This window comes from Notothenia rossii (genome assembly GCF_949606895.1).
Source record: "Notothenia rossii genome assembly, chromosome: 7".
NCBI classification, from domain to species: Eukaryota; Metazoa; Chordata; class Actinopteri; order Perciformes; family Nototheniidae; genus Notothenia; species Notothenia rossii.
Window position 1 is genome coordinate 39,901,349 of NC_136905.1, and position 27,215 is coordinate 39,928,563.

Sequence of the window (27,215 nt, forward strand, 5' to 3'; positions counted from 1 at the left end):
TATCTTTTTACTATTATGCCATCATGCAACTGGAAAAGCTAATTGATTTTGTCATTACAGGTACTGGCCTTATTTGGAGAAGATGGCAGCAAAGTTGCCTGAGCTCCAACCACTTACAGAGATGAAACCTTTTCTCTCTGTAATGCACGCCAAGGCCCACACAGGCAAATGCGAGGTACAGTATGCAAGTTAAACATTTGTGTCACTAGATTCAAATGTTTTAGAAATTGTAGTGCACATAAGAATATCATGTAGTATATTCTATTCAAGCCTGTGGAATAATTGTAATAGTTACAAATGTTGACAAAATTGTTACAAAACAGACTGTCACAAGGATAGGCTTCCAAAACCCATTATGTTTATTTTAGTAAATATATCCGCACTGTAGAAATAATGAATGAATAGAGCTTCAAATAACTGCAGTTGTGACATTGTAGTTCAAAGCATAATTCAATATCAGAACATTTTAACTTTCTGAAATTGCTCCTGACACTGATGATAACTAAAGATGTACAGTACAAGAAATTATAATATTGAACTAAATAGCTAGATCTCATTGTTTATGATTCTGAGCAGGTGAAGTGGGGTGGCAGAAGCCAGGAAGGTGCTGGAAATACTGTTGGCGAGGAAGTGGAACAGGTTAACAGCTTCCTCTCAAGGGCAGCTCTGACAACAAAATACATGACCAAATCAGGTTGGTAGAGGAAAACAAATAGTTTTAAGTAGTGCCACATGTAAAGCTCATATGAATTTTCATGTTTTTGTGTTTACAGCTAGAGCAGATATGATAACCGTGCTGGCTATGCAATGGAACCACAGGAAGGTGGAGAATCTCCACAAGACACTCTCAAAGAGATTTGTCAAAGTAAGACGTCCATGCTGCATTTCAAAATGTATATTAAGACTATCCGAGTTTGTTGTTGTAGTAATTTAACACCATCCTTAACTACATGTTGTTGAATTGAATGTATTCTGCAATCATTTCATTATGATGGTGCTGCCATGGCACACTGTTCTGCCAAGAGAGTCTCTGTTCTGTTTGTTTTTAATAAAGCACTATAGGTTGATTCATCTGAATTTCTGGATAATAATAATAATAATAATAATAATGTTAATCCTGCTTGATCTTGAAAAAAAAGGGACACTAAGGTGATACTTGCCAACCTTGAAGAGAAGGTGTTTAGCATTTCATGTTGTTGTCTGGTCAGTTAATGTGCATAAAGGAATTCAGTAAAAAACAACCTTCTCAACCAACTGGAACGCATATTCACTTTTTCCTTTTAAACATTCTAACCAGACTACACAGAGAGCACAAACTGAAGTGGACAATCTTGAGAGTCTCAAGCAAGAGCTGAACATCTCCCTGGAGGACACGGAGCAGTGGGTGTTGGAGGTCAAGCAATGGGCAGCCACTGGTATGTTATATGATCACTGTGGTATAGATTTGGTTCCATATTTCCAAACATTTGGCTTCATGTTTTATGATTACACCTTGTTGTTTCTGTTTTCAAGAGAAACATGGAGCCTAGAGTAGCCAAGAGGAGCTCCAGAGAGAAATAGATGAAATTATTTATTCCCTCCGAAGAAAGAAACACGACCTCTATCGACAAAATGGTATTTATTATTACGTTATCTAGAAACAATATTTGTTTCTTGTTGTTGTTGTTTGTATTATTAATATTAGTTTATTTGTATTTTGTTTTACTTTACAGACAGCAACCAAACAAGGCAACGCAAACGGAGAAGACTGACAGAGCTCAAGAAGAAACTCAGAGAGAGGATACTGCAGTACAACACCATTGATGCCTGTTCAGAGAAAATTGACACAGAAGCAGCATGCGGTCTGTCTGAGGATGTCATTCTGCCCTGGGAGGCGCAAGGAGATGGTAAGAAACAACTTGTTTTTGTTTGCCCTAGATATTCCATAAATTCAGTTGAAGTACTAGAATACAATCACCAATGTAACACAGAGCTATCAACATAGGTGTCACAAATCATCATGATCACAACAAATCATTTTAAAATAATTATATTGAAAGGTCTGTATGATGTTGCCCTATCAAGTCTTAATAGTCTAGTCTCACTGGGACAGGCATATCTATGGAAACAGTAAAACCCTTCCTGACCACCCTGAACTGCATACTAATGTTGAATCTCAAGACATACTGAATGTAATTCTGCCAACATAGACAGAATTGAAAAAATTCAGCAAGCGGCGAGGTTGCATTTTTTTTAACCAGATTTTAAGGTTTTGGTCAATTTAATTAAAAAAGATTGAATACAAACTGATATTATTTGTTTTATTAGCCTTACCATTGTGGTTGTTATATTTTGTGTTTTTTCCATTATAGTGGTGAACCTGCGCACAAAGAGGCGACTTTTTGACCAGGTTATGCTGGTCAGGCGTATGGAAGAGGAGAAAGTCATCATTGTGAAGGAGATGACCCAGCATTGTCAAAATCTGAGGCAGGCACTGGACAAACTGGACCGCCTCCTTCATCAGACAAAAGACGACATCAGAAACCAAAGTATGTTCCACAAATACCGATTTATAACATTTGCCACTGCCCCCCTCCCAGTGTCAAATGTCTATCACTGAATAGCATCTGTAATGATTGCATTTTTTCTGAATCACAAATCTTTTTAGCTAATATACAGCCTCGGAGTTAAACATTCAAATTGCTTATATGGAACCAACATCAATGCTAACTAAAAGTTGCCTTACATAGACTGTCATTTTGTCTTTTTATTTTAGTTTCTCCAAGCGATATAACAGAAGAGGGATACAGGGGACTGCACTGCTGTATTTTACACCATCAATATCTTCTGGAGCAGAAACTGAGCAGAGTCACCAGCACCTACAGCTGTATTGGCTCGGACTCGTCTTTTGTCATGATGGAGGAAGACATTGAAGACGGTAATGTGGACGACGAACAGGACGGTGATGAGGACGGTGGTGAGGACAACGAACAAGACGGTGATGAGGACGGTGATGAGGACAACGAACAAGACGGTGATGAGGACGGTGATGAGGACAACGAACAAGACGGTGATGAGGACGGTGATGAGGAAAACTAACAGGACGGTGATAAGGACAACAAACAGGACAACGAACAGGACTTAACAAGTCTATTGTGTTGTATGCATGTCAACGTATTAAAACGAGTATTACGATTGAATGGCTTGTTTATTACCTTTTTTTTTATATGATCCTGCTTTGCATTTACTATGTCTGGTATTCAAGTAAATGCCATTAGCAGTTATCAGTCACCTTCAGATCCGAGTTACCTCGAGGGCCAGAGGTTCCCCACCCCTGGTATAAGGTTTTGGTGATCACCCTTATTATCATCATGTCATTTAATCATGATCTGTTTAATTAGCCAATGCTTACATCCAAAGAATGTGTCTAGACTTTACTCCTACAGACACACACTAACAATACAAATTGAGCTAAGTAATACACTCACGAGCCACTTAATTAGGTACACCTTGCTAGGATGGGTTGGACCCCCATCTGCTTTCAGAACTGCGTTAAGTCTTCATGGCATAGATTAAACAAGGTACTGGAAGCATTCCTCAGAGATTTCACTCAATATTGACCTGATCGCATCACACAGTTGCTGCAGATTTGTCGGCTGCACATCCATGACGCAAATCTCTCGTTCACCATATCCCAATGGTGCACTGTAGGATTTGGATCTGATGACTGTGGACTGTGACATTTGAGTAAAATTCATTGTCATGTTCAAGAAACCAGTTGGAGAATATTTGAGCTTTGTGACACGGTGAGTTATCCTGCTGGAAGTAGCCATCAGAAGATTGGTACACTGTTGTCATAAAGGCATGGACATGGTCAGCATAACCCGGTATTACGGCAAGACGTGAACATGTGACGATTTACCATGATGGGAGACGTGAAGCTGTCACGATTTCGTCCCTTCAAACGTGACAATTACACAGTATTGTTAACGTGGCCCAACCAGTGGAGATATACCCGGAAATGCCAAGCAAATGCTACCCCGACGGTCGGTTGTTATTATTATCAATATTAATATAATAATGATTTCATTTGTAATAGTCACACTCAATTTCGCCAATTTTCTGTTGCCCCAGCTGGTCGGCACCTCTTTTAGCATATACAAAGGCTATATTCATTTATTAAATCGATGTGTGTGGATGTGGAATTAACGGACGTGACGTTGCACGATTGCGTTACCAGGCAACAGCTTCGGTTCATGTTAATTTATAAACTCTTCAACTCGAACCGTAGTTATATTTTAAAACATTTTAGAAAGCCTCATGAAATATTTTAATGTACATTTTAATTTAAATGTGAAGGAATGTGTGTATAACAAAATACATCCGTCAAAAACAATACCGGAAACAGACGTAGGCAAGATCCTCGGTTATGGCTAGAAAGGATCCTTCTATTGTAAATATGACGTCACGTTCTCGTTGTAACTCTCGTTGTAATCGGAGCGGCTCGGAAACACATCTACAGCAGTAACATGATGCAACATACACATTAATGCAGCAGCAATATTAATAGAGAAACATCAGACATAATAGTAAAACACTGCAAGGGAACATTTTATTGCACCAGGAGCTATCTTGGGACTTTTACTGCGACAACGTTGACTTGCCTGTGAATAAAAAATAAACCATAGTGTTGGTGATCTACAGTGTTGTCATTCTTCTTTGAACACCAGCAAGACCGCTTTTCAACGATCACACTCCCTGTCATTGACATAATTAATAGATAGTTTAGCTTCTCACCATCATTTGCTGTGGCCAACTGATGTTAACGATCCTAACTGAAAGGCTGCCTGCCAAACGTAAACATTCAGCCACGTGACATTCAGCCGAACTCTCGCGAGAGTTTTACACAAGACGGATCCTTTCTAGCCATAACCAAGATCCTCAGCTCGGTGATTCATGGTTTAGCCGCAATGCACGTTGGGAAATGGTGTTTATGCGATGTGAAATCCGAAAACATTTAAAAAAAAAATAATAATACTTTATTCCGAGTTTGCGTGCTTTTCTCTTTGGAGCTAATCACATAACGGCATTGTAATACATGGTTCGGCTGCATTACATATTACATATCTGCCGTAGTTATCTATTTATAGAGCCCTGATGAGAAGACTTCTATACAAACAGGAAGAACTGCCGCCAAAACTGAAAACGTGACGTGGATCACAAATATATCAGCCATTTAACAACATCTTAGATTTATTTTCACACAATATGTCTCCTTGCAATATCAACAGTAATTCGGCTGACTTTTATATTGGATCCAATTGGTAGATAGGCAGTATTTACACCATAACGGTGCACAGCTGATAAACGGGCACCTAGTGGTTAAAGCATGTTATTGAATTTTATTATTATTATTAACTAACAGAATAAGAGACCTGACAGGTGATGGTCAGACGTTGACCTGGCTGCACAGTCACAGAAGCTGGCTGTGTCAACTGTTCACACTTCACACCTGTACAAATACAAAAAAAAGTTATATGACAGATTATCCTGTTAAACAGCAGTATAATAAGTGTTGACTCACTTCCAGCTGCCAGCAGCAGCAGCAGAGAGAACATGATGATGATGACTCTCATTTCATTTAATTTCAAACCTTTATTTATACAGGTGTATCCCATTGAGATCATTGATTTCTTTTTCAAGGGAGACCTGCTCAAGTAGGTTCCACACGAAACATAAAAACATAAACAGAACAACAAAAGGACATCATACAGCACCATTTACATAACTATCCACATAAACAGGTACCAATAGCTTCCGATTGAGTAGCATCCAACCGAGCTTTAAAAACATTTAGTGGCACCAGATTGCTCAGTTTCCATTTAATTTGCAGACTATTCCAAGACAGAGGAGCTGCGCATCTAAAAGCTGTCTTCCCTAAGACAGTCCTAGCAGTTGGCACATTTAATAAAACCACAGCATTCGATCTCAGGCAGTAGCCACTTACAATTTTCCGTGAGATCAGGGAGCAGATATAAGATGGAAGTTTCCCTAACATGGCTTTGTATATAAAAATGTACCAGTGACTGAGCCTCCGTACAGTTAGTGAAAGCAAACCAGCCCTTGCATACAGGGTACAGTGATGGGTTAATGCTTTACAGTTTGTCACAAATCTCAGTGCACTGTGATACGCAGCATCTAACTTGACCAGGCAATTGGCAGGTGCATTCATATAGATCAAATCACCATAGTCCAGCACAGGTCAAAAGGTCACAGTGACTAGCCTTTTCCTGGCCTCAAGCAGAGAAACAGGACTTGTTCCTGTAGAAGAAACCTAGGCTAACCCTCAGCTTTTTAAGCAGGTTATTGACATGAAGTTTAGAAATGTGAGACAATCATCAAGCCAGATACCAAGGACTCTGAGAAGACGTGAGCTCCTGATCCCCTTTAATCTCCACTGACAGTCTCTTGTGAAGGCCTTATAACTGTATCACAATGGATATTACTGAGTTTGCATAGAACCAAACGTGTTCACGTGTGAATGTGAACATTAATAGAATATCACCTCCCATCTTCAGAGCAATCTGACTATTATAACATTAGCGTTAAGAAAGCTTAATTAAATATCTGCCACAACATAAGTAACTGGATCAAAGTAACAGTACAGTCCGCGGCATCACATCATAATGTATCATATATCTCCTTATCTGAGTCAGCTGAGCCGTATCTGGCCGTGCAACACTTACAGTGTCACATACTGTATGCAGAAGTATTATTTTAAGCAACACATTACGAAACACTCGAGTCAAATGTAATTAAAGTCAGATCGTGTCTTAGACGGGGCATATCATAAACCTGTTAATGTACGCATTCAAACACTTTTTCTTTTACCAGCTGTGTTCACCTTGCAGGTGCAGCTATGTGGCTTTTATCCTGGATAAAGTGTTTGAGTCATGGATGTTTAAAGTCTTCATATTTGTCTAATTATATAGTTGACTTTTCATTCAGGAAGTATACGCGCTGCGCTGTCAGTACGCTTCTCCATGTTTGTGATTGGTCGAATGCTCCAAATACTACCCCTTTTATGTGAACGCGCACCTAACTAGATAGGCACGGCTGGCTTGAGCGATCCACTTGATAACCCGTGTCGTAGTGCCGTTTAGCGAGAGGGCGTATGTTTTGGATTAGGCCAACCGGCTAACTCAAACATATCCAGGTTAGGTTGAACCAGTTTCGTGGTATACCCCCCAGGTCTTGTCCTGACTGAGCACAGGCACCTGTAGCCTTGGCTACTGTGCTCTCAGTGTTTTGTCTCCCTGTTCCTGCCTATTGGCGTCAGCTGATAGAGGTGTTGGTTTTATCTTGTTATGCACAATGTTGATTCTTCTCTCAGAACTAGCTAAATATGGGTCTGGGGTAGAGATCTTCAGAATTGGTTTGGCATCTTTTGTGTCAATTCGTGGCACACAACATGTCTTGTGAATAAACCATCAGTTTGCCATCAAAGTTCCTGCTCTCCTCGTGTCTCTCTGACTCCTGTTTCCATTGCTTCAGAAGTTTCCATCGCATATGAAAGATTTTCACATGTTTGTAAATTATTTTGGTTTCAGTGTGTGTGTTTCACATGGGTGAACAGTATATTTATATGTTATGGAATGAAATACAATGTCAGATTAGGGGAAAGTTAGGGGAGTGCATGTTAATGTGTCTGGAGGTGGCGTGTTCCAAAAGTGTTTGGGTTTGTCTGCCGTGTGTGGGCTGCGTTCCATTTCAAATTGCCGCCTGTACAATGTATGCACCAGTCTGTGATATGCCGATGTGCAGGCCCGCCCCTCCATACACGCCGATCACACAGACTGCGTCTGCCTCTCGCCCTCATCTTGTGGAGGGAGCCTCATCTGATGCGCAAATGCGGCGCAATTGAGCGCGCCACAGTTTCTGCTGCGAGGCTCCACTAGCTGTAATCGGCTTGGTGTGTCCAGGGTTTACACACCACCCCCCCGTCGACGCTCGCGAGGGCCTCATCACATCACACAGCCCTGCCGACGTGATATAATGTATAGGACCTTTTTCCTCATGGGTGTCATTCACAACAGACCAATCATGACAGTTTTAGAGAATGAGTTTGTATGGATACACTTAAAACATATTTGTATTTGTCTTGGCTTCAGCTCACTGATAACATAAGAACACAAATAGGCACAACACTTACATAGATGTTTTTTTATATGTATTTTATTACTCCAAAATAGAAAAAAAAAAGTCAGCCATATTTAACTGGAAAAGTTTTCCTTTGGCTCCCAGGAATTTTTCCACTTCGCCCCACTGTAAAACAGAAACAGTCAATCAATCAATGTTTATTTATATAGCCCAATATCACAAATGTTACATTTGTCTCAATGGACTTCACAGTTTGTACAGAATATCAGTATGACAATACTGACACAGCAAAAAGTATTACTTTTTGGAATATGTAGTTCTACAGTATGTTGACAATGCTATTTCAAATGAGAAGATATACTAAGTCACTCAAAAATATCATGATGAAAGTGCAGTATAATGTATATATTTATATATAACACGTACATCATATATAATACAAGGTACATTTTTTATTTCAAAGTCAATGTTTCATTTGACCAATTCTTTGAATTTGCTGTCTTATCAATGCCCAAACATACAGCACTAAACTTAGACAACTGCCTGCAAGACTGCACACAGAAATAATACTACTTATTACTACTAACTATACTTATAGTATAATTGTTAAGAACAAATGTAACAAGTCAGTAATTACAAAAGAGATCAAATACCATCCAGCCTCACATATCAATCATTTAACCTTTAGTGATATTGATCAATGATAAACTCTATTGTATATTTTAATTTCTATTTCAATGTAGGCTACTTCCCTGCTTATGTGTTACAATCAGACAGCGTTTCTAGGGCGCGATGTCTGAATGACGAAGGGCAGAGAACTTGGATGTCTTACTTTATGGCGCAAACGTCTGATAGAGCCATTGATGACATGGCTCCCCACCCCCATGTGATCAACTAAATTCAATTTACTGCTGAGGAACCCAAAATGTTTAAGTTAGTGATCTCAGGGTTGATGAAGTTGGTTGGTAAGACTACTTTCTGGCCCCTGTTCTGCCAGACCTATCAGCTACACTGAAGGAAACTTCAGATTAGATACATACCATCCAGAGCAAGACTGCCACTGCACCAACACCTCGGTATGGCCCTGAGTAAAGAAACACAGATTTTAGGTAAACTTCTTTTTTTTCAAATGTCATACATGTAAATACAAAAAGTCCAGTGAAATCAAATGATAATTTGAAATAATAGTAGGTACGATTAACTCAAACATATGAAGGACTGTAACATAGTCAATAGCATTTTCCCCATCAGTTTAATATTTTGGAATACTATTATTATTTAAAAAAATATTTGTACTGCCAAGAATAGGAATTCACCTACAAAGGATTACAAGAAAAAATGTAATATATAAATAAATGGCTGGACATGATGCATTAATGCGACATGAAGCATTACACAAGTACCTCAACCTTAAATTAATAATAAATTATTGTTACTGTAATTTCAATATTTACATTAGCAGTCATGCTTAAGACTGAAACACTCCTTTTAAACAAAGTATACGAAAATCCAATAAGATAAGACTTGGTTCCACGGAAACATTATTGTCATTGTTTATTTATTTAAAAATATTTTCTAAACAAACCTCCCTGATTCGTTCCCTCAGTAGTTTTTTGTAGGGGAAAGTGTCTGACCCTTGATGAATGGGACATTCTGCAAGGAATTAAAAGATGGTAATAAGTTGAAGTTCAGCAATAACCTCCTAAACATTGCCTAACATCACATTGTGCTCAATTAAACTGTTCAAAATGGCACTGAGACTTTTGATACTGCAAAGTCTTAAACAAAACAAAAGGTGGTGTATTCTAATTGTACCGATGATTGTTTTCTCTCTCTTTAACTAATTCAATGTGCAAAATCAAACACAGTTTCAGTCGATGTAAATAAGATAATTACTAATTAACCCGCACATACCATTAATTGCCACTTTATTCCTCGTTGGTCTTCTTTTCTGTGAGGAAGACACTGAGGAGAGAGCAGGAGTCAGCCCGGAGGAGAGAGCAGGAGTCAGCCCGGAGGAGAGAGCAGGAGTCAGCCCGGAGGAGAGAGCAGGAGTCAGCCCGGAGGAGAGGGCAGGAGTCAGGCCGGAGGAGAGAGCAGGAGTCAGCCCGGAGGAGAGAGCAGGAGTCAGGCCGGAGGAGAGAGCAGGAGTCAGCCCGGAGGAGAGAGCAGGAGTCAGGCCGGAGGAGAGAGCAGGAGTCAGCCCGGAGGAGAGAGCAGGAGTCAGGCCGGAGGAGAGAGCAGGAGTCAGCCCGGAGGAGAGAGCAGGAGTCAGGCCGGAGGAGAGCGCAGGAGTCAGCCCGGAGGAGAGAGCAGGAGTCAGGCCGGAGGAGAGAGCAGGAGTCAGCCCGGAGGAGAGAGCAGGAGTCAGCCCGGAGGAGAGAGCAGGAGTCAGGCCGGAGGAGAGAGCAGGAGTCAGGCCGGAGGAGAGAGCAGGAGTCAGCCCGGAGGGGAGAGCAGGAGTCAGCCCGGAGGAGAGAGCAGGAGTCAGGCCGGAGGAGAGAGCAGGAGTCAGCCCGGAGGAGAGAGCAGGAGTCAGCCCGGAGGAGAGAGCAGGAGTCAGCCCGGAGGAGAGAGCAGGAGTCAGGCCGGAGGACACAGGAGTGAGGAAGAGAGTGAACTCAGTGTCAGTCTCGGTGGTAAGAGGTACAGACAAGTCTGATCCTGGGTCTGCGGCCATTTCTGCCTGTGTGGTACAAGGGCCCTCAGGTTCAACTGCCAAAGTCACTATTGAGAAGAAAAAAAAGTAGACGCATGGTGAGTAAATGACCAAGTATAATCCGCCATATACATTTATAATCTGAGTAATTACAGCTAAAAATGAAACAGCGGAACATCAGTGATTCTGTGTTACAATGGCGTTTGTTAGCAACCAGGAAATGACACCAGTAAGGACAGACAGATGAGAATGCTGCGTGGGGTCTGGGTGCCGTGTTGGCGGGACGTTGGGGGGCTCGCTGCTCCGCCCTTTGAGGCTCGAGGAGCAGACAGTGTGAGCTGGATTACTGGTGTTGTTTCCTGGTTGCTGTGTGGGGTCTGCGAGACAGCGAGGAACTCAGCCTGAGCGCACACACACACACACACACTCACAGCCAGGCTGTGAGTGTGTGTGCGTGTGTGCGTGAGGAGATCCGCGGAGCCTCGGCTGAGAAAAGATAAGGCTGAGTGAGTGTGTGTGTGTGAGCCGGTACGTCACTATGCCCGTTACGTCACTATACTCAGGAAGAAAAAAATTGAAAAAGAGCAGCATAGACAGGTATTTTCTGTGTTAGAGTTTTACTCGCTACAGGGTGTACTTTGAGGGTTTGTGACTCTGCAGACCGTTTACATGCAGGAAAAGCTTCATAACACACAAGGGGACGGGTAATAACCAGAAAAGCATGACATGGGCCCTTTAACTGACAAAACAAGACATAACGACATATTTGTACTACTTGGTAAACAGTGATTCACATTTTTTTACATTTAAAACCAGATAACTGAGCAACTAATTTACAAAACATGTTAACAGATAAATTGCTGAAATATAGCATGCAGATTTGTATACTTTACCATTAATTAGGCTTTCGTAAATCCTCTTTATGGTAACAAGTGCATTGTTACCATCTTCTGTCTCGATTTGCCATGGACAGATGCAATCGGCAAAAACCATTTGTGCCTCTCTTGGCAAGAAGGAGGATGGGACGCCGATCTAACATTTTCCATTTGTGAAGCTGGAACACAATGGACACAAAAAAACAAGAAATATTATGTACACAACAGTTCTAAACATTTTCACACACCTAAAGCCATTATAACTCCATTTATTTTGCATAAGTGAAAAATGCACTGATGTGATACGTGTGCACATTGAGGAAGGCACCCCACAATTAACCAGGTGTGATTTTAGACCCCTTTTAGGGGAGCCCCTAAAAAAGAACTGTAAAACAAAAAGAAGTTTATCGAGCTCGGGTTCACTTTGAGTTTTTTTTACATGGGCATAGTTATTTTTATATGGGTTAGGGATGCCAGCGATTATTCTATTTTTCGAATATTCGTTACAGTCTCCATAATCGAAAATTATTTTTAAAATTCGATTTTATTTATATATATTTTTATTATTATTTATGTATTTCTTTTTTTTCCTGGCTTAGTTTCAATTCGGCGGCGAATAATCAATTAATATTCGCCAGGGCTGTCCGATTTTGATCATGGTCAGTTTCTGGCATGCCTAATATTTGTCCATTTAATTCTCACATTCAGATATCTGAATAAGCTACATTTAGCTTTGAAACATGTCAGCAAGCTATAACCTATATCATTTCAGGTTCAAAGTTCCGCATTAACAGCACTTCAGATGTAAAGCTGGTGTTACAGGGGAATTTTGAAATGACTGTTCGAACACGGCTCAAAGTCAGAGACTCTGGTAAGCTTAATGAAAGTGCTTTTAAGGGCCTCTTTATTAATACTAACTCTTTCCAGGTCTTGATTGTCTTTCAAGCACTATATTAATATGGGCTGGTTTTGATTCTGTGACATTCTTGGTTTTACCATTTATTCAAAAATGTATATGATATTTCATTTATTTTACTTTTGGAAACCATAGTCACATAATTATGTGTTTTCCATACCATGAAGTTCCAAAATAAAATATAAAACACCAAAATGCAGGTTTTTTTGTAAGATATAATTAGAAAAACATGTACATTGAAGCTCTGATTCTAGGAATTACCACTGGCCTGAACTATGTTACTTCTGGTTAAGAAATAATGTTTTACTAAAACTGGGTGCTTGCAAGTACAAACACTATCTAACATCAGTTCGAAAAAATGTGTTATGCCTTTACAGCTTTAAATACAACGGTGACAACAATTTTGCTTAACACATTACATGAAGTGCAGTAATCGTGCACTAGTCTGTACTTCTCACATAAACTTACTTAAGAAATTAGGATTATTTTTAAAAAGTAAATGAGGGCGACTGTTGGAAAGTATAAATCAATTCAGTAATTTAACAATTTGTATAAAAAGATTAAGATCAGGGATTATTTACACACTTTTTTATGATAACTGACATCTGCAAGAGAAAAAAGCTTAGGCCTACCAGTAAATGTGTCGAGTCATACACTTTGTTGACACTGTGGTTTTTCTGTTGCGTGGTCTTCCACTCCTGTGCAACCTTTTCTTTTTGCTTGGAGAGTTTCTCTTTGTAGGGTTGGATGGCACCACATTGTTTGCATTTTTTACTTGCTACTCCTATGCTTTGCCTGCATGTCTGGCACACTTTTTGAGTAGGCATCTGTAACAGAAACACAGATAATGTCAGGGAATACCAAAAATAAGAATACTATACTACAAATGTTTACAGGATTCATGTATTTTATTATATCGTGAAAAATCTTGTTAAAACAATGAACTCATGTTTTTTTATCTTTTAGATAGGATGAACAAAAATCACAAGAGTAAGGAAAACAATGTTATACAGAGTCAGTCACATGTTTAAATTGACTGTTATGGACAACCCTAATCTGGTTGATCCAAAAGTTGATGCTCCATCATCACAGAAAATAATACTAAAATCATCATTAGCAGGGGTGTATTGCTAATTCTATAAGTTCTGCACGTGTGCACGCGCAGTTGTGGCTTGTTTTGAAGCTTATGTAACTACTGTCAATTAACACTCCAGCCAGAATCAACAAAGAATGGTCATTTATTAAGTCTGCATTATTGAATAAATGTGTGATTCTTACAGTAAATGCTGCACACAGCTGCGTGATAGTTAAGTGATCAGTGAAGGACCTTTATAAACTAACTCCCTCCTGCTGAGGTACAAAGGTTACTATATAAAAAGTGTGCACATGTATTTAGTATCCTATCCATGTGAATATGTTTTAAGTGGGGGTGGACCTCATGTCCTCTAGGGGGGTCCGGAGGCCCCCGTGAAGTTAAATGCATCAATCTTGTGCACTTGAGGGCAAAATTAACTAAATCTATGGATACATCTGTCAACACCCATATGAAACTTAACTGTATACATTTCAATAATAAAAAAAATGATAAGAATAATACTTTTTTTAAATGTATCTTTGTGCATATTTAACTATTTACTGTTTTGTTTTTTTATGCATTTGTTGTATGTCCAATAGTATGAATTGTAATGATTTCATCGATGTTTTAGATTCATTCGATTTTTTTTAGGGTGCTGTGTGACGTTGAACCTGCGATCTGCAACCTGTGACCTATGAACCTGTATTTGTATACTACCAAAGGAGCTATTGAACCTAAGAACTTGAATTTCCGACTCCTATTGTGGAACATTACAATAATATAAAAGTGTGCCTTGGAAATATGTATTTCCATATATGGTGACCAAACTGTTTCAGACCCACTGAGATAACTTAGACTAAAGTTAACTGTGTAAACATTACATTAGGTACATTAGCCTCTTAGCCTATCCGTTATCATAGCTAGCTAGCACCAGATGCTAACAACCATCCCCGTTTTAGGTGCCGGAGCGGTGTTCCGGCAGTATTACACCCCTGGTCACTCTTCACTTAATAGATAAATAGTATTTAATATAGTTATAAAGAATGTGACGTTTGATAACATTTGGATCAACCGCATGAACCGATGGATCACATAACTTCCATGCTCACGTTAACGTTAGCTGATTCTACTTTTGGCTAATTTAGCTTTGCTATCATTATTCCTAGGTAAACATAGTAATCTTAGTCACTGTACTAGACGACAAAATAAAACAACATAATACATATCCCAAAATGAATATACTTTTGATATCTGACTACTCACGTTTATTAGCTTGTCTGGGAAATAAATGGATGTTGTCTGATGCAGTGACGAGTCCAAAACCCCGGTGAGTTAGCATTTGACCACTTCCGGTTCCCTCGCGTCAGAACCAATGAGATTTCTCCATAGGATTTGGGAAAATAGCTCGAAATAAGGTCTGTGGTCGACACAAATTTAAGAGGCGGATCACGTTTTGTTCTACGACAGAAAGCCGTGATTTTTGAAGAGTGTACGTGTCTGAAAAACGATGGTTGTTAACAGAAGTTGTCGAGGACGTTGTACGTCATTACGCCGCCTCCCGTTGATTTAAAACGCGCCCGTGGGTCGTAAAGGTATACAGGCTGACGCACCCGTTGATTGAAAACGCTGCTCTGGGTCGTATTAATGGGTCGGAAAACGAGGAAAACAATCGACCTATTTGGTCGTATTAGTTGGAGGACTTGTTGCAATTATGTGATGTCAGAAGACCGAGGGGGTGGAGTGAGATAAAAAAAAGAACCCCGTGCAGATAAAAAGCCAGTCATTTCCAATCATCAAGTCATCTTTCCAAAAAGAAAAAATGGCCAAGAGACGCCTCGATATGGGTTTAATCAGCGAGACGCCTGTGACAACTTACCGCCATCCGTCCGGAGCGCCAATCAAGAAACGGATGCAGTATCTGTGCCGGGTTCAAACACCTCCGGTCGAAGATCTTGAAGAGAAATGGCTTCTGGAAAATGAACATGTTTGGGGATACGTATTCAACTATATGGCGAATGAACTGCATTTCTACAATCTGAAGAATGGAGAAATGTATGGACCCCACAGTGTTAAAGCGACGTTGACCTCAACAGATTGGGCTGTGTTAACTCTGGTGTCTTCCAGAGATCTCCATGCAACCATTGTATCGGAAGAAGTAGTGCATCAAGAAAATACTGTGAAACCATCGGTGTACAAGATATTTGCAACAAAAAGCAAAGAAACGCAAACAAAAAGCGAGATCAGAGAAGAGTTTTCACCGTTACCCCCCAATGGGGAGGAAGAAGAAGGAAATATCCCCCACCGCCAGAAGTGAAAAGAGTCCTGACAAGCACCGTCTGGGAAACAAAAAGCGGACCATCTGGGCGATGGTATTACCGCGCAAGCCGTTTGCTGACGCAGGGGGGAGGGGTTCTCTCTAAAACACAGTGTCCTGCCATCTCTCTCTGTTTCTGCTGATGTGTAAAATATACAAAATAACGTTTTATAAACTTACTCTCTTGTTAAAAGGTGATAAAGTTTGTAGCGTAAGCCAGCCATCAGTATTCTAGTTTTAAGGATCGAAGGATCCAATGTATTTTTAAATGGAGCAGAAATAGAACTAGTCTCCCAGTGCAAGTATCTTGAACAGAGAGTGTCATATTGGACTCGCACTTGACTTTTTAAGAAACATATCCAGAAAGTGACCAATACCATTAAATTCAACTTGCAACATTTTAAACAAATTAGACCTTTTTCTTAACTGTCAATGCTGCAAAGTCATACCTCCACTGTATGATTCTATCCCACATTGAATACTGTTTTACAAACTGGTCGTTTGCTTGTGCCACACACCTGAAACCCATAGAACAGCTGTTCAAGAGAGCTATCCAGGTGTTTGACAGAAAGCCACAGTCATACCACCACTATACCATCCTTGAATATGCTGCTCATGCTCTTTCTGCATATCGTGTATTTATTTTTGCTGTATGTATATTTATAAATGTCATGTTCTTATATGCTGTATGTGACGGGACTACAGATGGAAATTAGCTCAGAGCTAAAATCCGGCTCATTTACACTTGTAAGCAAGTAAGTGTGTGTGTGTGTTAGGGGTTTCACAACTACCAATATTTACTAGTCGACTAGTTTTTCAAAATAGTAGTCGACTAGTCGACTAGTCGTTACGTCATAATAGAGACACACAAAGAGAGGTTTACAACTGTATTTTCTATTGGAACTCATACAGTAACATTAAACACTGCATTTTAATTTGTGTTACATGGCTGAGTAAATAACAAACACTGGACTCACCAAAATCGACAGCAAAAAACTCTTGTTTACATAAATGCCACGTAAATCCAGTGCGCAACAGCGCATTGCGCAACACTTCGCTGTCCTCCACGATAACATCCACCTTTCCATATTTTTGGTTTGAACACCAACGCATCGACATGTGAGGGAAGGAGGCTTGACTGCTTTCGGGTGACAGTGTTGCCTGCCAGGGAAAAAACCCTCTCACTCGGGGTGCTTGTGGCTGGAATAGCCAGGTAGCTCCTCGAAAGCGGGGGAAGCGGTGCACGTTTTCTGCCCACCACTCCAGTGGATTATCCATTGTGGGGATATGCGGTGTCCGCTGGCAGTAATCCCGTAGCTCATCATCCGCATCACTGTTGACCCGTGTTTTCTTGCTGTTCGTTTGCCTCTGTTCAGTGCTGACGCCGGTCCGTTGCTCACTGGTGCTAGCATTACTGCTAGTGCTAGCTGTCGGCAGCGGGTGTTTCATCTTCAGATGGTTGCGCATAGCAGATGCATTTTATTGTACTTCAGTACAGCTGTACACAACTGACACTTCACTGTGGAGTTGGATACATCTTCGTTGAAGTACTGCCATACATAAGAATGTCGGACGTGTTTTGTAGCATTTTGCAGCACCTCGTTTACCTCCATTTTTTTCCACGACTAGTCGACTAGGGCCTACAGCGCCGACTAGTGGTAAAGGTAGTCGACTAGTCGACTAGTCGATTAGTTGGTGAAACCCCTAGTGTGTGTGTGTGTGTGTGTGTGTGTGTGTGTGTGTGTGTGTGTGTGTGTGTGTGTGTGTGTGTGTGTGTGTGTGTGTGTGTGTGTGTTTCTGTCCCTCTGCCCTTAGGCAGATCCCCCAATCAATGATTTGGAGTCATGACAGAGGACTCTTTGACAGGACACATACTCATTCCCCCTAAACATCTTCAACACACAGAAGTTAATTGTTCTTATCGCTTAATGGCTTCCCTGAACTTCCCTTCACCCCAAAGTCAGCTTACTAGGAATGAATACATTTTATTGATAAGCTCAAAAGGACCTTTATCTCATTTGGGTGACTCAAGTCTCAAGGCCTCTTTTGGGGTCTGTAGGAGATAAATCCTTAATTCTACAAGGCTTCATCTGTCTTGTATCTGAGGCACATCTCCCTTTGGGCTAATCAATACGGGTTTTAGCAATTAGCAGAGGAAGCTAGACACTCAGGGCCCCTTCCTTGCTGGGAACTGCAAAGCAGATGTCAAAGGTCATAAAACCACCCTTTTGACTACACATGAAAAGTGGAAGAAAAGACTATTGCTTTAATTTATTATTACTAAGTAGTGGGACATTGTTTCAGGAATATATGAAAAGCCTCTCTATTATTTAAACAGTAAAAATGTACTTTCAAATTTAACACCCACGAATATATAAGGTGACATTAAAATGAATATACCAGATTTAACTTTCCTGCCATAACAAGTTACTTTAATACTTCAAATAATTCAAATAATAATTCAAAGGGCCTCTCTGAAGAACCAGCACCTTACCGTGGTAGAGAGGTTTGTGTGCCCTGATGAACCTGGGGGCTGTGTTGTCTGGAACCTTGTGTTCCTGGTAGGGTCTCCCATGGCAAATTGGTCTCAGGCAAGGGGCCAGACTAAGATTGGTTCAAAAGACCTCATGAAAGACGACACACGAAGTGAGGATACCCGGCCCGGAGGAAGCCCGGGGTCCCCTTCTGGAGCCAGGCCCAGAAGGAGGACTCGTCGGCGAGCGTCTGGTGGCCGGGCTTGCCACGGAGCCCGGCCGGGCACAGCCCGAAAAGGCAACGTGGGCAACACCTCCGCTTCTCCGTCCCGCGGGCCCACCACCTACGGGAAACAGCAATGGGGTCGGGTGCGCTGCCAGAAGGGTGGCAGTGAAGGCAGAGGGTCTCGACGGACCAGACCCGGGCGACAGAAGCTGGCTTTGGGGACGTGGAACGTCACCTCTCTGGGGGGGAAGGAGTCGGAGCTTGTGCGGGAGGTGGAGCGTTACCAGTTGGATCTGGTTGGGCTCACCTCTACGCACAGCGTCGGCTCTGGAACCTTACTTCTGGATAGGGGTTGGACTCTATTCTTCTCCGGAGTTGCTCAAGGTGTGAGGCGCCGGGCGGGTGTGGGGATACTCACAAGTCCCCGGTTGGGTGCTTCGTTGTTGGAGTCTACCCCAGTGGACGAGAGGGTTGCCTCCCTACGCCTGCGGGTTATGGGGGGGAAAACTCTGACTGTTGTGTGTGCTTATGCACCCAACAGCAGTTCAGAGTATACGGCCTTCTTGGAGACCCTGGAAAGAGTCCTGTATGGGGCTCCTGAAGGGGACTCTTTAATCTTGCTGGGAGACTTCAACGCACATGTGGGCAATGATGGAGACACTTGGAGGGGAGTGATTGGGAGGAACGGCCCCCCTGATCTGAACCGGAGTGGTGGTTTGTTACTGGACTTCTGTGCTAGTCATGGATTGGCCATAACAAACACCATGTTCGAACATAAGGATGCTCATAAGTGTACGTGGTACCAGAGCACCCTAGGCAGAAGGTCCATGATCGATTTGGTTATCGTATCATCGGACCTGAGGCCGTATGTTTTGGACACTCGGGTAAAGAGAGGGGCGGAGTTGTCAACTGATCACCATCTGGTGGTGAGTTGGGTCGAGTGGCGGGGGAAGCCTTTGGATAGACCTGGTAAGCCCAAACGTGTAGTTCGGGTGAACTGGGAACGTCTGGAGGAGGCCCAAGTTCAGGAGGCCTTCAACTCACACCTCCGGCGGAGCTTTTCGGGCATTCCTGTGGAGGTTGGGGACATTGAACCAGAGTGGTCGGTGTTCAAAGCCTCTATTGCCGAAGCCGCGGCGGGGAGCTGTGGTCTCAAGGTCCTAGGTGCCTCAAGGGGCGGTAACCCTCGAACCTCCTGGTGGACACCGGTGGTCAGGGAAGCCGTCCGACTGAAGAAGGAGGCCTTCAGGGTTTTGTTATCCCGGGGGACTCCCGAGGCAGTTGCAAGGTACCGACAGGCCCGAAGGGCAGCAGCCTCAGCCGTGGCCGAGGCAAAGCAGCGGGTGTGGGAGAAGTTCGGAGAAGACATGGAAAAAGACTTTCGGGCGGCACCAAAGTTGTTCTGGAAAACTGTCCGACACCTCAGGAGGGGGAAGCAGGGAACCATCCAAGCTGTGTACAGTAAGGATGGGACGTTGTTGACCTCAACTGATGGAGTGTTAGGGCGTTGGAAGGAGCACTTTGAGGAACTCCTGAACCCGACAACTCCGCCCTCTATGTTAGAGGCAGAGCTGGAGTATGAAGGGGGATCGACACCAATCTCCCGGGGGGAGGTCACTGAGGTCGTCAAACAACTTCACAGTGGCAAAGCCCCGGGGGTGGATGAGATCCGCCCAGAAATGCTGAAGGCTCTGGGTGTTGAGGGACTGTCATGGTTGACACGTCTCATCAACGTTGCGTGGAAGTCGGAAACAGTACCGAAGGAGTGGCAGACCGGAGTGGTGGTTCCCCTTTTCAAAAAGGGGGATCAGAGGGTGTGTGCCAATTACCGAGGCATCACACTACTCAGCCTCCCCGGGAAAGTTTACTCTAAGGTACTCGAAAGGAGGGTCAGGCCGATTGTCGAACCTCAGATTGAGGAGGAACAATGCGGATTCCGTCCTGGTCGTGGAACGACGGATCAGCTTTTTACTCTCGCAAGGATCCTGGAGGGTGCCTGGGAGTATGCTTATCCAGTCTACATGTGTTTTGTAGACTTGGAGAAGGCATATGACCGGGTTCCAAGGGAGTCACTGTGGGAGGTGCTGCGGGAGTATGGGGTGAGGGGGTCTCTACTCAGGGCCATCCAATCTCTGTACTCCCAAAGCGAGAGCTGTGTCCGGGTCCTCGGCAGTAAGTCGGACCCATTTCAGGTGAGGGTTGGCCTCCGCCAGGGCTGCGCTTTGTCACCAATCCTGTTTGTAATATACATGGATCGGATTTCGAGGCGTAGTCGTGGGGGAGGGGGTCTGCAGTTCGGTGGACTAAGGATTGCACCACTGCTTTTTGCAGATGATGTGGTTCTGATGGCTTCATCGGTCTGCGACCTTCAGCACTCACTGGATCGGTTCGCAACCGAGTGTGAAGCGGCTGGGATGAGGATCAGCACCTCCAAATCTGAGGCCATGGTTCTCAGCAGGAAACCGATGGACTGTCCACTCCAAGTAGGGAATGAGTCCTTACCCCAAGTGAAGGAGTTCAAGTATCTCGGGGTCTTGTTCTCGAGTGAGGGAACAATGGAGCGTGAGATGGGTCGGAGAATCGGAGCAGCGGGAGCGGTACTGCAGTCTCTTTACCGCACCGTTGTGACGAAAAGGGAGCTGAGCCAAAAGGCAAAGCTCTCTGTTTACCGGGCCATTTTCGTTCCTACCCTCACCTATGGTCATGAAGGATGGGTCATGACCGAAAGAACGAGATCGCGGGTACAAGCGGCCGAGATGGGTTTTCTCCGCAGGGTGGCTGGTGTCTCCCTTAGGGATAAGGTGAGAAGTTCGGTCATCCGGGAGGGACTCGGAGTTGAACCGCTCCTCCTTCGCGTCGAAAGGAGCCAGTTGAGGTGGTTCGGGCACCTAGTTAGGATGCCACCTGGGCGCCTCCCTAGGGAGGTGTTCCAGGCACGTCCAGCTGGGAAGAGACCAAGGGGTAGACCTAGAACCAGATGGAGGGATTATATCTCTTCTCTGGCCTGGGAGCGCCTTGGGATCCCCCAGTCAGAGCTGGTTGATGTGGCCAGGGAAAAGAAAGTTTGGGGCTCTCTGCTGGAACTGCTACCTCCGCGACCCGACCACGGATAAGCGGGAGAAGGTGGATGGATGGATGGATTCAAAGGGCAGGAATTCAGAGGGAAAGGAGCAATTTTGAGCTCTGCTCTTAAAAACGGCTTTTTTTTAAGGTCATACGTCAAACGCGTCATATTACATCACACAGGGGACACATCTCCGCTCTCTGACCGCGGGGATAGTAGAGTTGCGTTGAGTAGAGCGGTTGTGTTTTAAGGAGCTGGTATTTTCCGGTAGTTTTACATTGTATTTCACCATTTGTAATCATGGTGCAGTAGGCCTATTGTGTTTGTGCAGGTTGCACAAATACCAGCCTGTCAGGACATCAAGTCCACAGTAAAAAGGACCGGAGCTAGCGTTCGTTCCTGGGTGCGTTGTGCATCCACCTCCCTGCAGCACATACTCTCAACAGCTTTATCACGAAACCGTATTACTTCTCTCTCCCCCCACCCCTTCTCTGCTCTCTCTCTCTCTCCCCTCCGGTACACGGCACCGTAAGACTAGTGTGGAGTTGCATTAGGTAATGCTTTGGTGGCTGTACTGCTCCAGCCGTCTCCTTTGTGTTTGTTTGTTTCCCCCTGTTTGTGTTGTTTGTGTGTGCATGGTGGCTGTCACTCCCGGCTCCCGGCTCAACCTCCACTCACCTGCTTCAATCAGCTGTGCACCCTCCCCAACTACACACCTGCTTTCCATCAAGCCATTTGCAACGACATATCAACGGAGGCTTCACAACCTTTCTCCGACAGATCGTGCCGTATCTCGCGTCTCTCCTCCGGTACACAGCACCGTAGTGTGGAGTTGCATTAGATAACGCGAGATACGGCTGATACTTGCGCATTCGTTTCTGTTATGGATCAGTATCAACAGTCCTGCCAGTAACGTTACTATATTATCAATGCTGCTTTTGTTATAGCCTGATATATGATAGCTAACTTTACAATGTTGTGATGTGACGTTAGCTAACATTCTGTAGCTAACGCCGGTCACTCACCAAGATAGCTGCCCAGTTCTCCACTGGTTCTCCTCACACCACAGCTCAATTTTTCTCCGATGGTCGTTATTTCTTCTAATCCTTGGCTGCTCCTGGTCTCTTGGACGCCTAGCAGGCTCATAATTATAAGGTTGTGGTCCGTCATATGCATTCGAATATTCATGTTCAACTTCTTCTGTGTCTTCTGTGTCGAAACTAGCATTGGGATCCATGTTTATTAATACGTTACACCTGCCGCTCTCCCCCTTATGTCCCCCGTGTTACGTCACACGCGGGAGGTCACGTGCCGAGGCTTTTTTATGCGGAAGTGAACATTTCTTACAAAAACCAGGCCAGATGTCACTGTAGTGTATATTTCTGTATATCTTTTTGAAAATCTAGTGTATTCATCATTTTCCTACGCATTTATTCGCAGGTGTCTTTAACCTGGAAGTTGCTCTTTAAATGTGTGTTTTTTAGTCGACGATTAGTGCAGATATCACCGTCAAATCAATCGACAGTAAGGGGAATACTTACTTCCGGGTGTACAATTCTCCGTTATCCAATGGGAATGGACGCTCACATTGCCTGTAAGGGCAGCTGACACAAACAAATGCTGTGCTTCCATGAGCGTCAAATCCCGCCACGGTTGGGAATACATTGCAATCAGTTGAAAGCTATTTGCGTCCCTTTATGAAGCTGAAGGACCCTAGGAGCGTCCCAACTGCACGCCTCGGGGACCCTGACCAAGCGTCGCCCCTGGACGTTTACGGCCCGTCTACACAGCGGAGTGCGTTGAAGCTTGCCGGCGGGCGTGTCTGAAACTTGACCAACAACAAATCACATGAATCTCCCGCCCCTGACACACAAGCAGCGGTTTGATTTGCTAGAGCTTGTACTGGCATATGATTCGATGGGCTGACGCTTCTGCCGAGGCTTCAAAAGTGGGACATTGCTCAACTTTTGCAGCGAGCCACGCCAGCAAAGCTCCGCGTCACTTCCCACAATGCAGTTCGGCGAAAAGTGACGTTACCCCATTCAAAGTGAATGGTGAAGCTTTCAACGCACGCCGCTTTGTAGACGGGCCGTTATGGAGTCAGAGTGCGTTGACGCACTATACAACACACAAACCTACACACTGTACAACACACACCTACACACTGTACAACACGCACCTACACACTTTACAACACACACCTACACACTGTACAACACGCACCTACACACTGTACAACACGCACCTACACACTGTACAACACACACCTACACACTTTACAACACACACCTACACACTGTCCAACACGCACCTACACACTGTACAACACACACACCTACACACTGTACCAGACAAACCTATAGCTCCTAAAGCATAATCAGGCTACAGCCGTTGTGTATTTTATTATGTGAAGCACTAAATGGTCTTAGAAAAATATCGACTCTTTGTTTGTAGATATCTACTAAACTAAAGCAAATAAAGAGAATAGGCCTGTTATACTGAGTGATATATATTATACACACTGCTCTGCTTTCTGCACGGACCTCACAGCTGTTCTCTCTGGAAACATCGCAACGCGATGAAAGCAGTTTCTAAAATAATATCCAGGGGATGCATGCAGAGCTGTCATTGGCTAAAATAAGTCTGGCCGTGCGTCACGCCTCCACCGTTCCCGAAAATGCATCCGCGGAGGAGCCGTGGAGGAACCATCAGTGTATCCTCGGTTATAGCTCCTCCGGAGAGCCTCCTCGACGCTCGATCCTCGGTCCTCGGTGTGCATTTAGAGAAATTAGATGTCCTTCAAAATGGCGCACTGAAATTCATTTCCGGGTCACTACCGGAGGACCGAGGAGTCGAGGAATCGAGTAGGGGAAATTTGAGTATTGAGAAACCTCTATAGTGTTGGTGTGAGCCTTTCATCTAAAGAGAAGCCCCTGCTTTTGTCATGATAAATGTGTGAGTTAGACAAATGTGTATAACATTATAAATAATAAAGCTGTGAAAAGAAAGCATAAAGTATTGATGCATACAGTTTATTCTGGATCTGTGTGTGTGTGTGTGTGTGTGTGTGTGTGTGTGTGTGTGTGTGTGTGTGTGGTACCATGTGTAATTACTAACACCACTCAAGCTCTCAGTGTGAACTGCAGGGAAATACCATTAACCTCTGCCGATGGGCTTCACAATAATTGAAGGAGGCGGGGGGGGGTTGCCAGGAGATTACAGCTATGGAAGATGTGGGACAACAAGGTGACAAGGTACGAGACACAAGCAATCAGAGAGAAATTAAACAAACAGGGTTTTAGTTAAATCAAAAGTAGGCTCACCTGAAATGTAAGTAATAATATGTTATTGTAAAGGCCCTGACACACCAGGCCTAAATCGGCCGTTTTCGTTAGTCGGACGACAAAGCGTCCCCTGTCGCCCAAACTCAATTTGGTGTGTCCCGCACCGTCGGCCGTGACACGCCTTATTCACGGCCGATTCAACATGTTGAATCGGCCGTGCGTCGGCCACAGGCAGTCGGACAAATACATCACTCTGATTGGCTGTTCAGCTAGCGAATCAGTGCATGAGAAGCGAAACGGTTGCTTGAGAATGTCTTCCACAAGCAACACTCCAATGGCTGATAGTTCCGGTACCGCACGAAACATGTTTTCGATGGACGAGAGTGAAAATGGAACGCACACGCTATTTGTTGTTTGTTTATATCACGTAGTCTGTTCTTCTTCTCTGTCTTCCGGTTGTTGCTTCTTTTGAATGACGAATACACACTACCGCCGCCTGCTGGTAAGGAGAGTTATTGCCACTCACGCATGCACAGTTCGTACGTGCTTGGCTGCAGTCTTTGCTGTGTTTTCCAGTGCGACACATGGCCAAGACGCAGGAGAACACGGCGACGCAACAGTCGGCGTCAGCGAGTTCTCTGGTGACTGCTTGGTGTGTCAGGGCCTTTAAGGACAACTGAACATGCATAATTATTGCAAGCACAGGAGCAGAAAAAGGGAGTGGGTTTTTAACCTCTGAAAGTTGTTTGAAACGTAAGTATTTGTTGCTCAAGTTTGTTATTCAAATTGTGTGGGCTCATTTTTGGAATGTATTTATAGTGATATTGTTGTTTTCCTAAATCCCCTCAATACAAGATTATTAATCCGTTTTAAACCATGGTTGTGTACATAAACCCCACAGCTGTTGCTCACTCTACTGCTGCGTACCTGCTCTGACATGTCAATTGATGCTCGTGATGGGAGAGTAAAAGAACCGTGGGGAGAAGTAGGGCAGGTGGGTGGGGAATACAGCTGATGGAAATGGAAGTTAAAGTGGTTACTGCAGGGCTGATGAGGTAAAGTGGAAACAGGAGAGCAGCTGAATGAGAGTCAGGTGACTGTCAGGCATCTGGCGGACAGGTAGAGAATGTGACATGAGCGAGGCTGATATAAAGCCAAACACACTTAAGGAGAGGCTAATAGCCAGCCTTTGTGACTGTGTCGACCTGAGGCTAACCATTATCCCACCAGCTAGAGAAACAGTTCCACACTAACCCTACAGAGGCACGAATGCTGTATGCAATTTCAGATACTTTTTATAGTAAACTTCCATCTAATAGACTACACTTTGAATACTACGTACACTACTCACTTTCATGAGTTTTTGACAGGGTTTTGTTGTCTCACTGACTGGAATTAAAGAATGCTGCATTTGGCTAGCTCACGTTATCATTCACTGACTGCAAAATTAGACCAATAACTTTTCAGAAAACTCAGTAGCAGAAAAGCGGCTGGCCCTGACAATATCTCCCCCTCCACCCTGAACCACTGTGCTGATCAGCTGTCTCTGGTGTTTACAGACACCTTTAACACCTGACTGGAGAAATGCCACGTTCCAGCATGCTTCTTTACTATACATCTTTTATTATTTTTAATATTTTTCTAGACCTCTATCTGTGTTTTTAATTCTTGTTTTTATGCACCACAACACCAAGTCAAATTCCTCGTACGTGTAAACCCAACTGGTAATAAACCTGCTTCTGATTCTGATTGCTTTTATCTGGTAGTTTGGCTTCATTCATGTATAATCTGAACCTCATTTATGAACTGTGGAGTCACAAACATATCCATTTAAAAGCACATTATGAAGAGTTAATAAGGACAGTATTAAATAGAATTTCAGAACATGGTAATATAAAGGGAATTCTGATAACTGTTGGGGAGAGAAATAAAGTAATTTTGAATCTCACCTCTTGCTCTATGGCACGTTTGGACAGGATATTATTTTCTGCTGCTCATAGGTATACATTTCCTTTCTTGGGTTCATCTAGAGATTGGTGACCCAGTAGCTTCTTTTCTCACAGACAGAATTACATATTCCTTTATACAATTGAACCAGAAGTCTTTCTCGCTCTTTTTTAAACACGTATGGCAGTTTAATTTTCTTTATTGGAAGGGAGGCGTTTGTACAAATGTGGCTGCAAATGAGA

General features: G+C 43.3%; 2 protein-coding genes and 1 long non-coding RNA gene across 6 annotated transcripts in view; 2 read left to right on the forward strand and 1 right to left on the reverse strand.

Annotated features, from left to right (window-relative positions):
- The window catches only part of LOC307047028, a 415,414-nt gene that overhangs the window by 114,843 nt on the left and 273,356 nt on the right, over nt 1-27,215 (forward strand). The gene's annotated exons all lie outside the window — the stretch shown is intronic.
- LOC307047406 (uncharacterized protein) lies at nt 64-3,179 on the forward strand. Of its 3 annotated transcripts, XM_079694363.1 has the most exons (6): nt 64-175; nt 577-694; nt 774-865; nt 1,298-1,415; nt 1,513-1,614; nt 1,713-1,880. In XM_079694363.1, the coding sequence occupies exons 1-5, from the start codon at nt 83-85 to the stop codon at nt 1,527-1,529; spliced, it is 438 nt and encodes a 145-aa protein (XP_079550489.1). In that variant the 5' UTR covers nt 64-82; the 3' UTR covers nt 1,530-1,614; nt 1,713-1,880. The 3 variants fall into 3 exon arrangements, with proteins under 3 accessions (XP_079550489.1, XP_079550487.1, XP_079550488.1); XM_079694361.1 differs by having other exon boundaries at nt 1,298-1,614; XM_079694362.1 differs by lacking the exons at nt 64-175; nt 577-694; nt 774-865; nt 1,298-1,415 and adding exons at nt 2,352-2,528; nt 2,756-3,179 and having other exon boundaries at nt 1,498-1,614; nt 1,713-1,886.
- On the reverse strand, nt 8,195-15,355 carry LOC307013652 (uncharacterized protein). 2 transcript variants are annotated; one of them, XM_079641121.1, is made up of 7 exons: nt 14,928-15,355; nt 13,222-13,416; nt 11,692-11,852; nt 10,054-10,866; nt 9,725-9,792; nt 9,180-9,223; nt 8,195-8,304 (listed from the first exon to the last, which is right to left on the reverse strand). In XM_079641121.1, the coding sequence occupies exons 3-7, from the start codon at nt 11,789-11,791 to the stop codon at nt 8,253-8,255; spliced, it is 1,077 nt and encodes a 358-aa protein (XP_079497247.1). In that variant the 5' UTR covers nt 11,792-11,852; nt 13,222-13,416; nt 14,928-15,355; the 3' UTR covers nt 8,195-8,252. The 2 variants fall into 2 exon arrangements, with proteins under 2 accessions (XP_079497247.1, XP_079497248.1); XM_079641122.1 differs by lacking the exon at nt 14,928-15,355 and having other exon boundaries at nt 13,222-14,346.

Bases quoted from the DNA above. Each gene is read 5' to 3' on its own strand.
- LOC307047406 (XM_079694361.1), top strand. From the start codon at position 83: ATGGCAGCAAAGTTGCCTGAGCTCCAACCACTTACAGAGATGAAACCT. The intron at 695-773 runs GTTGGTAGAGGA...TTGTGTTTACAG, and splicing joins AAAATACATGACCAAATCAG to CTAGAGCAGATATGATAACC. The intron at 866-1,297 runs GTAAGACGTCCA...CATTCTAACCAG, and splicing joins TCTCAAAGAGATTTGTCAAA to ACTACACAGAGAGCACAAAC.
- LOC307013652 (XM_079641121.1), bottom strand. From the start codon at position 11,791: ATGGTTTTTGCCGATTGCATCTGTCCATGGCAAATCGAGACAGAAGAT. The intron at 9,224-9,724 runs GTTTGTTTAGAA...TTCTTTACTCAG, and splicing joins TGAGGGAACGAATCAGGGAG to GGCCATACCGAGGTGTTGGT. The intron at 8,305-9,179 runs GTATGTATCTAA...TCTGTTTTACAG, and splicing joins TGGCAGTCTTGCTCTGGATG to TGGGGCGAAGTGGAAAAATT.